The sequence below is a fragment of the Schistocerca americana genome, chromosome 4 (genome assembly GCF_021461395.2).
Source record: "Schistocerca americana isolate TAMUIC-IGC-003095 chromosome 4, iqSchAmer2.1, whole genome shotgun sequence".
Lineage (NCBI taxonomy): Eukaryota > Metazoa > Arthropoda > Insecta > Orthoptera > Acrididae > Schistocerca > Schistocerca americana.
Window position 1 is genome coordinate 725,927,893 of NC_060122.1, and position 14,819 is coordinate 725,942,711.

At 38.0% G+C, this 14,819-nt stretch overlaps 1 protein-coding gene across 1 annotated transcript in view; it reads right to left on the reverse strand.

The window, feature by feature from the left end:
- LOC124613142 (BTB/POZ domain-containing protein KCTD3) overlaps positions 1-14,819 on the reverse strand; it is a 263,811-nt gene that overhangs the window by 134,214 nt on the left and 114,778 nt on the right. The window contains exon 7 of the mRNA XM_047141760.1: positions 7,133-7,249. Coding sequence (XP_046997716.1) covers positions 7,133-7,249 — 117 coding nt within the window. The remainder of the gene's footprint in view (positions 1-7,132; positions 7,250-14,819) is intronic.

Genomic DNA, 14,819 nt, shown 5'->3' on the forward strand with positions numbered 1-14,819 from the left:
CCCCAAAAACAGAGGAGAAAATGTGGGGATAGTAGAATACTTTTGTTCATAGTTGTCACCCTTTGAAACCAGCGCCAGTGCACTCAGGGACTTTATGAGAACTGCAATTTTGATTTTGCAGTGCACTTTTATTTTTTGTATTTCTTATATGCATCCTAGTTGTTACTTTTCACTCTGTTGGTTTCCTACATAATTTCCTCTGTTCTTTAACCTTTTGAAGACTAAGTTTTTATGCACTTGGCTCCTCTTCTCAACTGAGTTATTTTGAGATTGTTGATTTACACAGGTTTTTGAAATAAAACAAGCCATTGGTTTGCAATTTGCTCATCAATTCATTGTATTGTATTTAATTACTTGATAGCAATGAAAACAATCAATGTCTGACAATATAACGTAATTGGATAGATAAAAAATCTACTCACCAAGTGGCTGCAGAACACACACATAAAAGAAGATTATAATTAGGCAAGCTTTAGGAGCCAGTGGTCCCTTCTTCAGGCAGAAGGGTTGCAGGGGAAGGAAGAGGGGTGAAGGAATTTCATCCTGTCCGGCAAGTCTCCTCTGACCCAAGGTTCTGGGTGACTTTTCCAGAATCTACCCTTTTCCTCGACCTCTCCAGTCCTCTTCCTTCACCCCTCTTCCTAACCCTTCAACCCTTCTGCCTGAAGGAGCCACTGGCTCCAAAAGCTTGCCTAATTATAACCTCCTTCTTTTTTGTGTGTGTCCTGCCGCAACTTGGTGAATAGATTTTTTGTCTATCCTATTACAATATAATTACTTGATAAGTATTACATGGAAGTGTAAAATTACTTTAAAATTTTTCAAGGTGTGGTACTCTTAAAAACACGGATTTACACATAAATAGATATTGCGCTTTACACATACAAAAATAGTGTCTTTTCTTTTTTTGTGTCATATGACTGCATACTTGGCACTTTCTTTGGGTCCTGGACCCTTGTGATGCACTCAAAATGTCACTGTGTGAGACGCAGCAGTGTCTCGTGCAATGTTGGTCTTCCTTCCTTTGCAGACTTTTCAAGAAATTGTCTCATGAGCTCCAAGTGTATGTCTAGTAGCTGTGGTTTTTCACCAGTGTCCATTTGGTAAAGAACATGCACATTCAGCACAGACAAGTCCAAGAGGTGAAAGAAAAACTTTTTGTACCTCCTGAATGTTGACTTTCCCGCACATTCAATAGAGCTGACCTGCATGTCAGTTTTATCTCCTGGCAGTGCTGTGTTTCCTGATTTTCTTGCCTGTTTCTCTGTTGTTTTTCTCTGTTTCGACAATTGTCTCTGTACAAACTGCTCCAAGCATGTGCACTTCTCCCTTGTCCATAAACTTTACTGCTAACTTACAATCAGAACAGCATGATGTAATTTGTCCTTTCTATAGTTTTGAAGACAAATCAGTTGGCATCTTGTCTTTTTCGCTTAACTGTCCCACAGGCACTAATTCCATTTTTGTGTGGAAAGGAAAACACTTTAGGGCCTATTACCAATTATCACAAAAAAAGACTGTGACCTTCATTAAGTTAAGGTTTCAATGGAGCAGTTACAACAGCACCAGAAACAACAAGGCCACAAGTATCTTCAATTTCTGTTCCTCTTCCTGTGTATGTTACAATATCTAATATAAATCTAGTTTCAACATCAAAGATGTAAATACAATATAATTGGATGGAAAAAAATCTACTCACCAAGTGATGGCAAGAATAAACACATACAGAAGTTAAGGAAATGTGCAAGCTTTCAGAGGCAGTGGCTCTTTCTTTCGGCAGAAGGATTGAAGGGAAAGGACCAAGAATGAAGGAAAAGGACTAGCAAGATATACGAAATTGGGAGAATTATGGAAAAGTCACCCACATCCCAGGTCAGGGGAGACTTAAAAGACAGGATGAGAAGGAAAGACTGATTGCTGGGGACAGCACTGGACGAGATTTGAAAACCTAAGAGCTCAAAGGTGGAAGATAGGGTAATAAGACGGAGATTACTGATCGAATATCAAGCAAGAGTTAATAAGAGTGGAAAGCTAAGTATATTCTACATGCTAGAGGTTGGTGGCAGGGAAAAAGAGAGAGATTAGAAAATAAAAGATACAGAAAACTAAAAGGGAGTCAAGAAAGGAATAGTTACTGACAAGAAATTCTGAATCTGAAGAAATTAACACAAATTATGGCCAGGTGAATGGCAAGAACCAAGGACATGTAACACCAGCTCCTACCTGCGAAGTTCTGAGAAATTGGTGTCGGGGGAAGAATCCAGGTGGCACGTGTGGTGAAACTGGCACCCATGTCATTCCTTAACTTCTGTATGCATTTACTCCTGCCGCCACTTGATGAGTAGATTTTAACTGCACAGTATAAATAGCTTTATTCCAAATCTATGCCCTTTCTTGGTACATACTGTTTGAAAACAAGTCTGCCTTTCCACAGCATTAGAGACTCGACAATGCACAAACCTCTGAATGGATTCAGAATTGATTTGAATTTCATAGTTAAAAAATTCACAATATACTTCATTTTATAAAGCCTATTTGGCCTCTCAGCATCTCATAAAACGTATGTATCACTAAAATGAAATATTCAAAGAACTGTCATAAATTTGTCCCTAGTCATTACTTTCAAGAAGAAAGATATTTCAGCCTCTTTTATGTCAGTCATCAGCATGCAGACTGCTAAAAGTTGATGCAGTTTGTCTTGCATCTGTCCATTGTATTCCCCTAAAAGCTCTGTGACATCATTCATTCACTACATTGTAAAGCTGTTAGTTTCACTGGCAATGTATCCCATCAATTTCCTGTCAAATATAATGATGGAAAAAAAATTGCAACACCAAAAAATAATTAATGTAGAGTAATGAAATTTCAGGAAAACGTTTGGCTAGGCAACATATTTAAATGTTTAACATTGCAAGATCACAGGTTAATGTAAGCATGAGATAAACCACTGCATACGTGAACTGGTGGTACATTAATAATAAGTGTATCTTGACAATGTTGAATGCAAGCATGCAAACATGCATGTATTGTGTTGTACTGGTGCCGGATGTTAGGTTATGGGATGGAGTTGCATGCCTGTTGCACTTGGTCGGTCAACACAGGGATGGTTAATGTTGGTTGTGGATGACGCTGGAGTTGTCATCCATGATGTCCCATACGTGCTCGACTGGAGACAGATCTAGTAATTGAATAGGCCAAGGTAACATGGCAACACTGTACAGCTTGTTGGGTTACAACAGTGGTATGTGAATGAGTGTTACCCTGTTGGAAAACACCCTCTGGAATGCTGTTCATGAATTGCAGGTCAAATGAGACTGATGCACAAATTTGTAGTCAGGGTTGAGGGATGACCATGAGAGTGCTCTTCCAGTCACATGAAATCGCGCCCTAGACCATAACTCCAGATGCAGGTCCTGAGTGTCTAGGCTGCAAACATGTTTGTTGCAGGGGCTCACCTGGTCTCCTCCTAACCAATACACAGCCATCACTGGCACTGAGGCAGAGCCAGCTTTCATCAGAAAACACAGCAGTCCTTCAACATGGCCTCTAATGAGATCTCGCTTAACACCACTGAAGTTACAAATGGCAGTGGTTTGGAGTCAGTGGAATGCATGCTACTGAGAGTCTGGCTCGGAAGTAACCAATTTGTAACAGTTTGTTGTGTCACTTTGATGCCAACTGCTGCTCAAATTGCTGTTGCAGATGCAGTAGCATGAGCCAGAGCCAAATATCACATAAAGAGCCTCCAGTTTCTCATAGTCCTATTACACAATCTCATTCAAACTTAGTGAGGTGCTAATAATGGCATCTTTATCACCTTAAAGGCATTCTTGACTAACATCAACTCACCACATCCATCTCAAAGGTCACCACATCCAATCTTAAATGCAACCAATGCTAATGACCTTTACAGTGGTATTTGAAACAAACCTGATACACATCCTCATAGTGGTGCTACTCACGCCTCTCTTATACGACTGGTGCAAAATCTAAAGAGACATCATATTTCACACATAGAAACACACCTAACAACTTTCGTTATGTTGCATAATTCCCTCTTGGTATTGAGATTTTTTTTTTTTTTATTTTTTCCTGTCACAAGCTCAAAAAATTCACTTTCACTAGGCTCCTCACTTAGTCCCTAATGTGGTTTCACTATCGAATTATCATTACTTAAAGCACAATTCTGAGGTACAAACACATCTCCTGTCAGCCATCTGTGCACACTATTTCTGAGCTTTCACTTCTTTTTTCACCTGTGAAGGACCCACTTCATGAATACTTTCAAATTTACTTGATAAATATTCACTTTCTCTTGGTAATACCTCACAATCTTTGCGGTCTTCAAAATCACTATTCAGATTCTGCAGCTGAGTCTTCATTTAGTAGGATTTCACTAATATCCTCACCATTCAAACCTTACAAATGTGTCATTCTCACCAAACAAGAAAACACAAGTGCGAGTATCGAATTTAGTTCCCACAGATTGAACATATATATAGCCTTATGAAAATGGAAGTAGTTCCTTATGTTTGCAAAAGATGGTAGCAACATTCAGTTACAAAAGGGAGCAATCATACCAATACAGTGTCAGAGACGGACGACAGAAAAGTGGAAATGTACAGTCTTAGGTAGGCGTGACAGTATCGCCGCCACCTTTCTTGTACAGCTGCTGTCCACAAAATTTTAACTAACTGTCACAGATAATTCCAGTTAAAACTGATAAAGTGTGCATGCCTAAGTGTTTTCACAGCTGTAAGCTTACGAGGTCTGTTCAAAAAATTCTGGAACACTCGTAATTTCACACCACAAGGTGTGATGGAGTGAAATGTGATTGGCGTCCCTGCTCAGGTCTGTATTTAATGTGTAACTTCCAGAAGTTTCCTTGTATGACTGTTACCACTGTTCAGTGCTATACTGAGTAGTAGAACACTGTGTCATACAGTTTCCAGATTTTGAGATGGCAGAGTTAGAGGAGCATTGCTTCTGCATGAAATTTTGTGTGAAACTCAAGGAAACCTTTACAGAGACACACCAAATGATGCAGGAAGCCTATGGTAATGAGTGCTTAAGCCGTGCTCGGTGTTACGAATATTTCACATGGTTTAAAAATGGCTGGAAGAAGTTAAAGATGACCATCATTCAGGACGTTCTTCGACGTCTACCAACAATGCTCATTCCACGAACGGCAACAAAATTGTGCATGGCAATCGAAGACTGACTGTCCAAGAGATTGCAGAAGAGAGTAACATTTCAGTTGGATCATGTCATGAAATCCTGACACAGCATCTTGGAATGCATCATGTTGCTGCCAAGTTCATCCCATGGCTCATGAGTCAAGACCAGAAAGGCCTTCGCCTCACAATCTGTGCAGAGCATTTGGATAGCGTGAAGGAGAATGAGATTTGCCTTAAGGGACAGCAAAATGAGGATAATGGAATGTAGTCGAGTTAACTCGGGTGATGCTGAAGGAATTAGGAAATGAGACACTTAAACTAGTAAAGGAGTTTTGCTATTTGGGGAGCAAAATAACTGATTATGGTCGAAGTAGAGAGGATATAAAACGTAGACTGGCAATGGCAAGGAAAGAGTTTCTGAATAAGAGAAATTTGTTAACATCGAGTATAGATTTAAGTGTCAGGAAGTCGTTTCTGAAAGTATTTGTATGGAGTGTAGCCATGTATGGAAGTGAAACATGGACGATAAGTAATTTAGACAAGAAGAGAATTTAGTGCTACAGAAAAATGCTGAAGATTAGATGGGTAGATCACATAACTAATGAGGAGGTACTGAATAGAAATGGGGAGAAGAGGAGTTTGTGGCACAACTTGACTAGAAGAAGGGATCGGTTGGTAGGACATGTTCTGAGGCATCAAGGGATCACCAATTTAGTATTGGGGGGCAGCGTGGAGGGTAAAAATCGTAGAGGGAGGCCAAGAGATGAATACACTAAGCAGATTCAGAAGGATGTAGGCTGCAGTACGTACTGGGAGATGAAGCAGCTTGCACAGGAGAGAGTAGCATGGAGAGCTGCATCAAACCAGTCTCAGGACTGAAGACCATAACGACGACAACAACAACTGGTGATGAGATGTTGGTCTACAGTTACAATGTTGAGACCAAGGTTCAATCTTCACAATGGGTTGGGAAATGTTCCCCAAGACCAAAACAAGCTCATTAGGTCAGGTCAAATGTCGAAGTCATGCTGATAGTTTTCTTTAACATTGAAGGATTAGTTCATCATGAATCTGTGCCACACAGACAAACCGTTATACGATTGTACCATTGGGAAGTACTGTGATGCCTGTGAGAAGTTAATGGCCTGAAATGTGGAGAGACAATTCATGGCACTTGCATCATGATAACGCAACCGCACATTCATCCCTGTTGTTGCCTGACTATTGCACAAAAATGAAATCATTGTGCTGTCTTATCCTCTGTGCTCTCCAGACCTGGCCCTGTGAACTTTTTTTTTTATTTCCAAAGTTGAAAACCCCGTTGAAAGAACAAATATTTGCAACGATAGGTGAGGTAAAAGAAAATTCTCGGATGGCCCTTCACATGATCCAGCAAGCAGCATATCAAGACTCCTTCCAGAAGTGGAAAGGGCCTTGGGAGCAGTGTATCAATTGTGGAGCAGAGTATTTCGAAGGAGACCATGTACAATAACTAAAAGGTAAGCATAGAAAAATTCTGTGGACAATGTTCCGGAATTTTTTGAACAGACCTTGTATATCAATATCTACAGTTCTCGCAATCCATAAATGTGGAGTTTTTTTATTCATCATACTTAGTATAGTATTTGTAATACTCTTACTTTTAGAGTTTGAATGGAAGTCATCTTAATGGTTGCTTTGCACTGTTTAGCAAAAGTTGTTTGTGAACACATAACACAATGCAAAACTTATAATGATAACAGAATACTAACTCAGTATACCAAGCGCAAAATTTTCTATTTCTCTTTTTCTTATTCTTTTTAGGGAAGAGTTGAGAAAACTGGGGTGATGGAATGGAAAGAAACGAAGAAAGGAAGGAAGGAAACAAGCATGAACTGACACCGCCATAACAAATTTTACTTGAACAAAGTTTATATACACGTTTATTCAATATAATGGAGAAATATTATACTTACTTGTTTTTGGGGTGAGGTAAACAGATATAGCTGTAATCGGATCATTTGACGGATCGTGATACAGCTCTGTTACTAGTAAATCATTATCCTTCATTCGCAATGGAAATTTCTGCATATCTGTAAAACATGTTCACATTAATAACTATATATGGAAATAAAAAATATATAAAAAAATGATGAAACTGAATGCCACACACTAATGTTTCACACCATTTATTGCCCCAGACTACATCATCAATGAATACTTTATTTGAAATGTGACATCAGTTACATGTCTAATCAGCTTTCAGTTATTTGAAATGGAATCTCAAGTGATAGAATCTGATACTAACATTTGATTGTATCTAATTACTTGGGACCTAATTTTTTAATACGGCAACACAGAACTTGAGATTCTTTGTGGCTGAACTTGAGATATGAACTGAGAGCCAAATGATCCTGACACTGTTGAGCTATACACAAACTGCTAATTTTTCTTTGTTAAATGTAGACCAAGCAAGCACAAGTAGTTTAGAACAGTTTGAAAAAATTAATTATTAATTCAGTTTCTAACAACCACTTCCCTTTCTCCTTGCCCACCTTGACTCACTCTACACGTTTGAAGGTTTGTTCGTCTTCAATAATTGATTAATTTTCCAGTTAAAGATGTTGTGTACATCATCTAAACTATACTGGAGATGTTGGGTCGCAGACAGGCAAAATGAGATTTTGGCCAAAAGACCTTATTCTTAAGTAATGCTTTCTTCATAGTAAAACTGAACTCTGTGTTTTTAACAATATAATACCATCTACATCACAAGCGTCAAAATATACTACAACAGATTCAGCTATTCTATATAACACATATCTTATTTTACGTCCTCCTTCAGGCTACACTATAACAGAGCCTTACATTTCTTTTCATTTTAGCTGCACAAACTTTTGCTAATATGTTCTTCAATCTCTATCTCTCACTAGATGTTTCTATAATTTTAAAGAGGTCTTTCCTATTTCTGCATTAGCTCATCCTGCAAAATATCAATGTTTATGTCTCTACTTCTGCAAATTTCATGAAAATCTTCTTCAACCATCAAACCTATTTCATTCAACACATTTATAGCATTCCCATTCAGCTTCAATCATTAGCTCCTACTGATCATGTCCCATTTTTGGAAAATTCTGTAATAAAATTTATAACTCTAGAAACTTCTCTCTTTTTTATAATGGTTCAAGTTTTCCTCCTGAATTTTAAAATGGGAATACCCTGCATAGTGGCCATTAGCAGCAATATATTTTACTGAAATATGTTCCACAACCAGATCTCATTAAAACAGCTGTGAGATGTACAAAAATCCAGAAGGGAGTACTGAGTCCTCCATCTCATATGTGGCTTATCTATTACGTGTGTATCACAGGAAAACAAATTCACTGAGCTGATGAGAGCATCAATAAATGATGTGCACGGATCTGAAGCAGATGATGGCAGCAGAGACAAAAGGATCCATCTGATATGACATCGAAGTCCCATTTTTATATATGTTGATGGACACTCTTACTGGAATTGAGCAACTACTGTGCCTTCAGCTGTTCTCAGATTGCAGCCATAAGTGGTTGAAAAGCTGAAACAATTACAAATATTTTTTCCAGAAAAAACATTGATAATCATTTCACTGTCTCCACTTGAAATCCTGGAGATCAAGTGACACCACTATTAGCTAGGAACACAGACCTTTTAGTGGTTTCCTTATGCAAAGCTGTACGACAAATCACCATTTTTTCTAGTTATTTCTGAAGAGTGGCATATCAATCATTTGAATGATTTCAATGACTTTTATTCTTTGTTCCTGTTAAAATTTTGCCAAATTTCAATTGCAAGACATTGTGTCTTTTCTATCTCTGTCTACACATGAAAGCTTGTGTTTTTCAAATCTTCATATTTACCATGTTCTGAGAGGTTATAATTACTATGCAGCTACTCGTGGAGGTCCAGCGTCGGCTGTAATTATAGTATAGCAGTGAAACTTCACAGATATGCTAATGTGTTACTGCAGAACTGATTTACATTGAAAAAAACTTAATTCCAATTTTGGCCACCACGTGCAAATCTGGCACTGTACACCATCTCATTGACGTTTCCAATGTTTGTATTGAACAAGAGGCAATTAATAATAAGATCAACATTATGCCTTTCTCACTTGTTTGACCTTTTCTGCCCACAACACATTTCTAATCCATTACATACGGAAATATTTCTATATGTATGTCTAGCATCCACATCACCAGATTTGCACTTGGTGACCAAGATTGGAACTAGTTTTTTCCAGTGCAAATCAGTTCCACAATAACACATTAGAATATCGACCAAGTATCACTGTCACACAATAATTACCGCCGACACTGGAGCTCTGTATGTAGCTGCACTGTAATTATAGCCATTAAGTACTCGACAATACAGTAAATTATCTATTTCTAAAGCTCAGTCATAATTAGAAATATGTTGTAAACATTCAGAACTCCCTCAAACTCTAAAAAACAGAAAGATATTACAATTTTTAAGCTCTTTTACTTTTACATAGCTGGCTAAAATATTTTACTGAATGTCCTCAGATTTTTGAAAATGCACTACACATTTAGCAATGTAGACAGTGTGAATATCAAATTAATGCTGGGAGTTAGAGGCAGCAGAACATTGACATTCAGTGCAGGCGGCAGCAGATCCAGTATCAACAGTCATGGCTCAAACATTAAATATGGTAATATTAGGATTAGGAAAGTTAATGTGAGTATCCACTGCCAAGTGGAGGTTGACAGCACACACTTGGGCAACGCCACTCGACTCAGAGGTAGGCAGTTCAAGTCCTGATGGCGAAATAAATTTCCCCCACCAGTATCTGGCCCACAAGGGGAGAGGAGTTGTGGCATACAATACCTAATCACCAGGCTTTGCACCTATGTCCTGAGTTGAATTCCAAACCTTTCTGCAGTGCCGCCTGGAGTGTGGGCATATGACACTTATAACATTTTAGACAGTGTGTCAGATAATAAAGCACTGAATTAGGCTGTGAATCAGATAATAAAATACTGGTAGTCATGTACTGGGTGCTACAATCGAACTTTGTAGTACATACAAGTATTGGCAAATAAAACCCACAAATAATGATATATATTTCGGAACATCATTAATGGTTACAATGTCTGTGTTAACCCAGTATCTGTATCTTGACAATACAATGTCCTTCAGACAAGCATGCATGTCTGAAGGAACGGTCACTGTCACTGCCAGTTACAACTGAGGGAAACATTACGAAATAGATTCGCATTCTGCGACTATGCATTGACGTCAGCTGTTTATGGCACATGAAAATTCGTGTCAGACCAGCTCGAACCCATTGTTCTCGCTAATCACGAGCAGTACCTTTAACCAGTTTGGCAATCCAAGAATGTCTCCAGGACTGACCAAACTTCCATGTCACATAGTCGAAATTCTATACTCACACAATGTGTGTGTCACAAAAAGCTGATGTTAATTCACAGTTGCAGAGTGCTAATCTATTTCATAATGTTTACCAGAGCTGTAATCATCAGTGACAGTGTGACATTGTACTGTAAAGATAGAGACACTGTATAAACACAGACATTGTAACCATCAATGATGTATCCCTGCCTCAATGAGCTAAAATAATTATATAATAGTTGTCTCACAGTGTGGGAATAACAAATTGTGCAAGCATAAGGGTTGTGACTATGTGACATAAGGAAGTTTGGATTGGTTCCAGAAGAGTGCTCCAATAGCTGAAATCATTAAGGCAACTGCTCACAGTAAGAAGTACATGTGGTTTCAAATCCAGTACAAATTTTCATGTGTCGCAAACAGCTGACATCAATGCATAGTCTCTGAATGTGCATCTACTTCACACTTAAACACTATCTTAAATATTTACACTTATATAATTTTATAATGTTCAGTTTATATAATCGCAGATTAATTCAGAAAATAAAGGTTCCTGACAAACAGTAATTATGGGCATGTTTCTGACACATACATATATGAAGATATCTGTAGAAGCTATTTAACAGTGGATAATACCCGATTCACTTTGACAATGACAAAATCCTTTGTTTGGCGTTTAAAAAAAAGAAAAAAAAAGAGGGAGAGAATAAGCCATTCCAACTACTAAAGGTTCCATCTGACACACAATCTAACAAAACGGTTAGCTTCAAAATTAACATATTTTTGAAAAGTCATTACCTTTTGATAATTTACACCTCAAAGCTTGGAGAATGGAACACACACAATGCATTTTAGACTATATCAAAACTGTTGTGTTGGAATAAAATCCAAGTATTAAACATAAAAAATGAGAAAAGGTAGCATTAAACTATCATTTTGGTTTGGCGAGTATCAACACAACCACTGAGGTCAAGATCCTTGACCTGTTATAAACAGGAATGCTAAAATATAATTTTATAGTTATCGATCATTATGAAGAACCAGATATACTAAGTGAGAATTATCAACATGTGTTTAATATTTAGCATAAATTTAAATGATAAGTATTAGTGGTTCACATTAAGAGGCTAAAAGGTTAAAGCCGTACTGACTTTGAACCAAGGTTATCAAGTTTAGTACTGAAATTCAGGTGGGAGAGACACTGGAAAGATATGTTAGGAGACAGAAATTTTGTGTAAACCCTACTTATATTACGACCAGTTTAGCACCCACTGCTTTGCTCAAGTAGAGTGTATGGTCATCAGAGATTTTGCTGTTTTTATTTAAGCAATTTTTTATGTTGTTCACAAATTGCAACACCTTCTAAGCTTTTCACACTAATTAAGGCCATACAAACAAGTTCTTCTCCAAATGTACTTCTGACCAAGAAGCAATTCTGGTAGCTGGAGTCCAAAGTTTTTGTTAGTCATGCCTTCTGTGTTCTTGTGGAGATATTTCCATAGCAACTTCCATCCCCTAACAAATACTTCTTTACAACTAACTGAGAAGTGAAATACCAATTTTCATAAATTTAGCTTCAAAATTTTTTAATGTAACAAAATGTTTTCTTAAGACGTTCCATTCCTACTGCACACCTTTAGGGGTTGAATTTCCACAAACACTGAAACACTTTTTTTTTTTATATATATTTCTAACCAAGAAAGCAAATACCAATTGTCATAGAGGTACCCTTAAAAATACTTTAGTAGTTCTTTAGTAATTATTTATTTTCAAAAAAACCTTTCACCCACTATTTTACCCCCTTAGTGGTTGAATTTCCAGGAATGCTGAAACACACATTTTTTATTTTCTGACACCGAAACCAAATATCAGTTTTCGTGGCTCTCGTTTCAAAATCGCCTTGATAGTGATGTACTTTCTATAAGCCTTTCATACCCTACTTCACTTCATTAGGAGTGGAATTTTGGACAATCCCTTTTTAAACAATGCCTACAGTACAAGATTCACACCCTCTCCAAACTTCAAGTTTCTATCAGTAATAGTCTGGGCTGGGCGATGATGAGTCAGTGAATCAGCCTGACCATATTTCAACCCCTTACGGGTTGAATTTCCAAAAACAGTGAAACATTTTTTTTTTCTAACTGAGAAGCTTTAAAAATGGTATCATGATAAAATATTTTCATAAAAAATCTCATCCCCTATTTCACCCCTTAGGTGTCCAATTTCCAAAAACACTGAAACATGTATTTTTTTTATTTGTAACCAAGAAGTTAAATACCAATGTTCATAGACGTAGCTTTAAAAATACTTTAGTAGTTTTTTAATAATGATATACTTTCAAAAAAAGAGCTTGTACACACTATTTTACCCCCCACCCTCAGGGTTAGACTTTCAAAAATGTTGAAACACTTATTTCTTGAAACTTCCTGACAGATTAAAACTGAGTGCCATACCAAGACTTGAACTCGGGACCTTTGCCTTTTGCGGACAATTGCTCTACCAACTGAGCTACCCAAGCATGACTCAAGACCCGTCCTCCAAGCTTCAATTCTGCCAGTACCTCATCTCCTACCTTCCAAACTTCACAGAAGTTCTGCGAATCTGGCAGAACTAGCACCCCTGAAATAAAGGATATTGCGAAGACATGGCTTAGCCACAGCCTGGGGGATATTTCCAGAATGAGGTTTTCACTCTGCAGTGGAGTGTGCACTGATATGAAACTTCCTGACAGATTAAAACTGTGCTCGATCGAGGCTCGGACTCGGGACCTTTGCCTTTCGTAGGAAGTGCTCTACCAGGTTCGCAGAAGAGCTTCTGTGAAGTTTGGAAGGTAGGATACGAGGTACTGGCAGAACTGAAGCTCTGAGGACAGGTCGTGAGTCATGCTTGGGTAGCTCAGTTGGTAGAGCACTTGCCCGCGAAAGGCAAAGGTCCAGAGTTTGAGTCTCGGTGCAACACACTGTTTTAATCTGTCAGGAAGTTTCATATCAGTGCACACTCTGCTGCATAGTGAAAACCTCATTCTGGCACTTATTTCTTCATTTCTAATTGAGAAACCAAGTACAAATTCTTGTAGGTCTAGTTTCAAAATTGCCTTAATAGTGACTTAAAAAAAACACTCATTCATCCCGTTTCACCCCTTCAGAATTGATATTTCAAAAAATCCCTTCTTCAATGATGCCTACAATATAAGATCTACAGTGTCTCAAAATTTCAAGTTTTTATTCTTAGCAGTCTAGGCTGAGCCATGATAAGTCAGTCAGTCATGATTTTGACAAACTTTTTTTTTTTTTATCAAATCCACTATAATTATACAAGTTGCTGTAAAGCTGAGACTGCGAGCCTGGATAAACTACGTACACAAATTTGACTTCTGCAAGCCTGGAGAAACTACATACACAAATTTGACTTCTGCAAGATGATCTAGAACAAAACTAAGTACCCTATGTATTCTTGTTTTACTGAACAGAAACATAATCTGTAGTGCTGAATTCACATGAGGCGTGATGGCACATGCTAGTTCCAGCCTAGAAACTGAGCAGTGCTGACACACTGTTAAAGGTTATCCATCCATCAGAAATGAACTTTTACCTTGGTAGACCCCTTGGTGTTATTCGAAAGAAGCAAACTATATGCCAGCACAAGAATTGAAACTCTCTTCTTTCTCTCACCCCTGTCAACAACACAAGCATGACACTACACTGGATGTGCACCTATTACGGTCACCTACTTTGGACAGATACACTTATGACACAACACTCGTGCTTCGCAGGAAAGGTGCCACTGTGCACAAAGAAATAAAAAAACTTTCAATTTACATTTACACAAACGTAAATCTTCTTGGGGGTAAATAGTGTTATTTTACTTCAAATTGTAAATGATCATGTCTGAATACTCTGAGGCAACAAACGTCATGAGATTGCAGATGGTGGTAGTATCTCATAAATGAGATAAAATGGCAGTGCACTGGCAGAGCTGTCATTTGTACTTTGGTGATTCATGTGAAAAGGTGTCCAATGCTGTTACAGCTGAATGACATAAATTAATACACTTTGAACCGGAATGGTAGTCAGAGCTAGATGCAGGGGATATTCCATTTTGGAAATCATTAGGGAATTAAATATTCTGAAATCTCCAGTGTCAAGAATGTGCTGAGAATACCAAATTTCAGGCATTACCTTCCACCACTGACAATGCAGTGGCCATCAGCCTTCACTTAATGGCCGAGAGCCATGGTGTTCGCTTAGAGATGTCAGT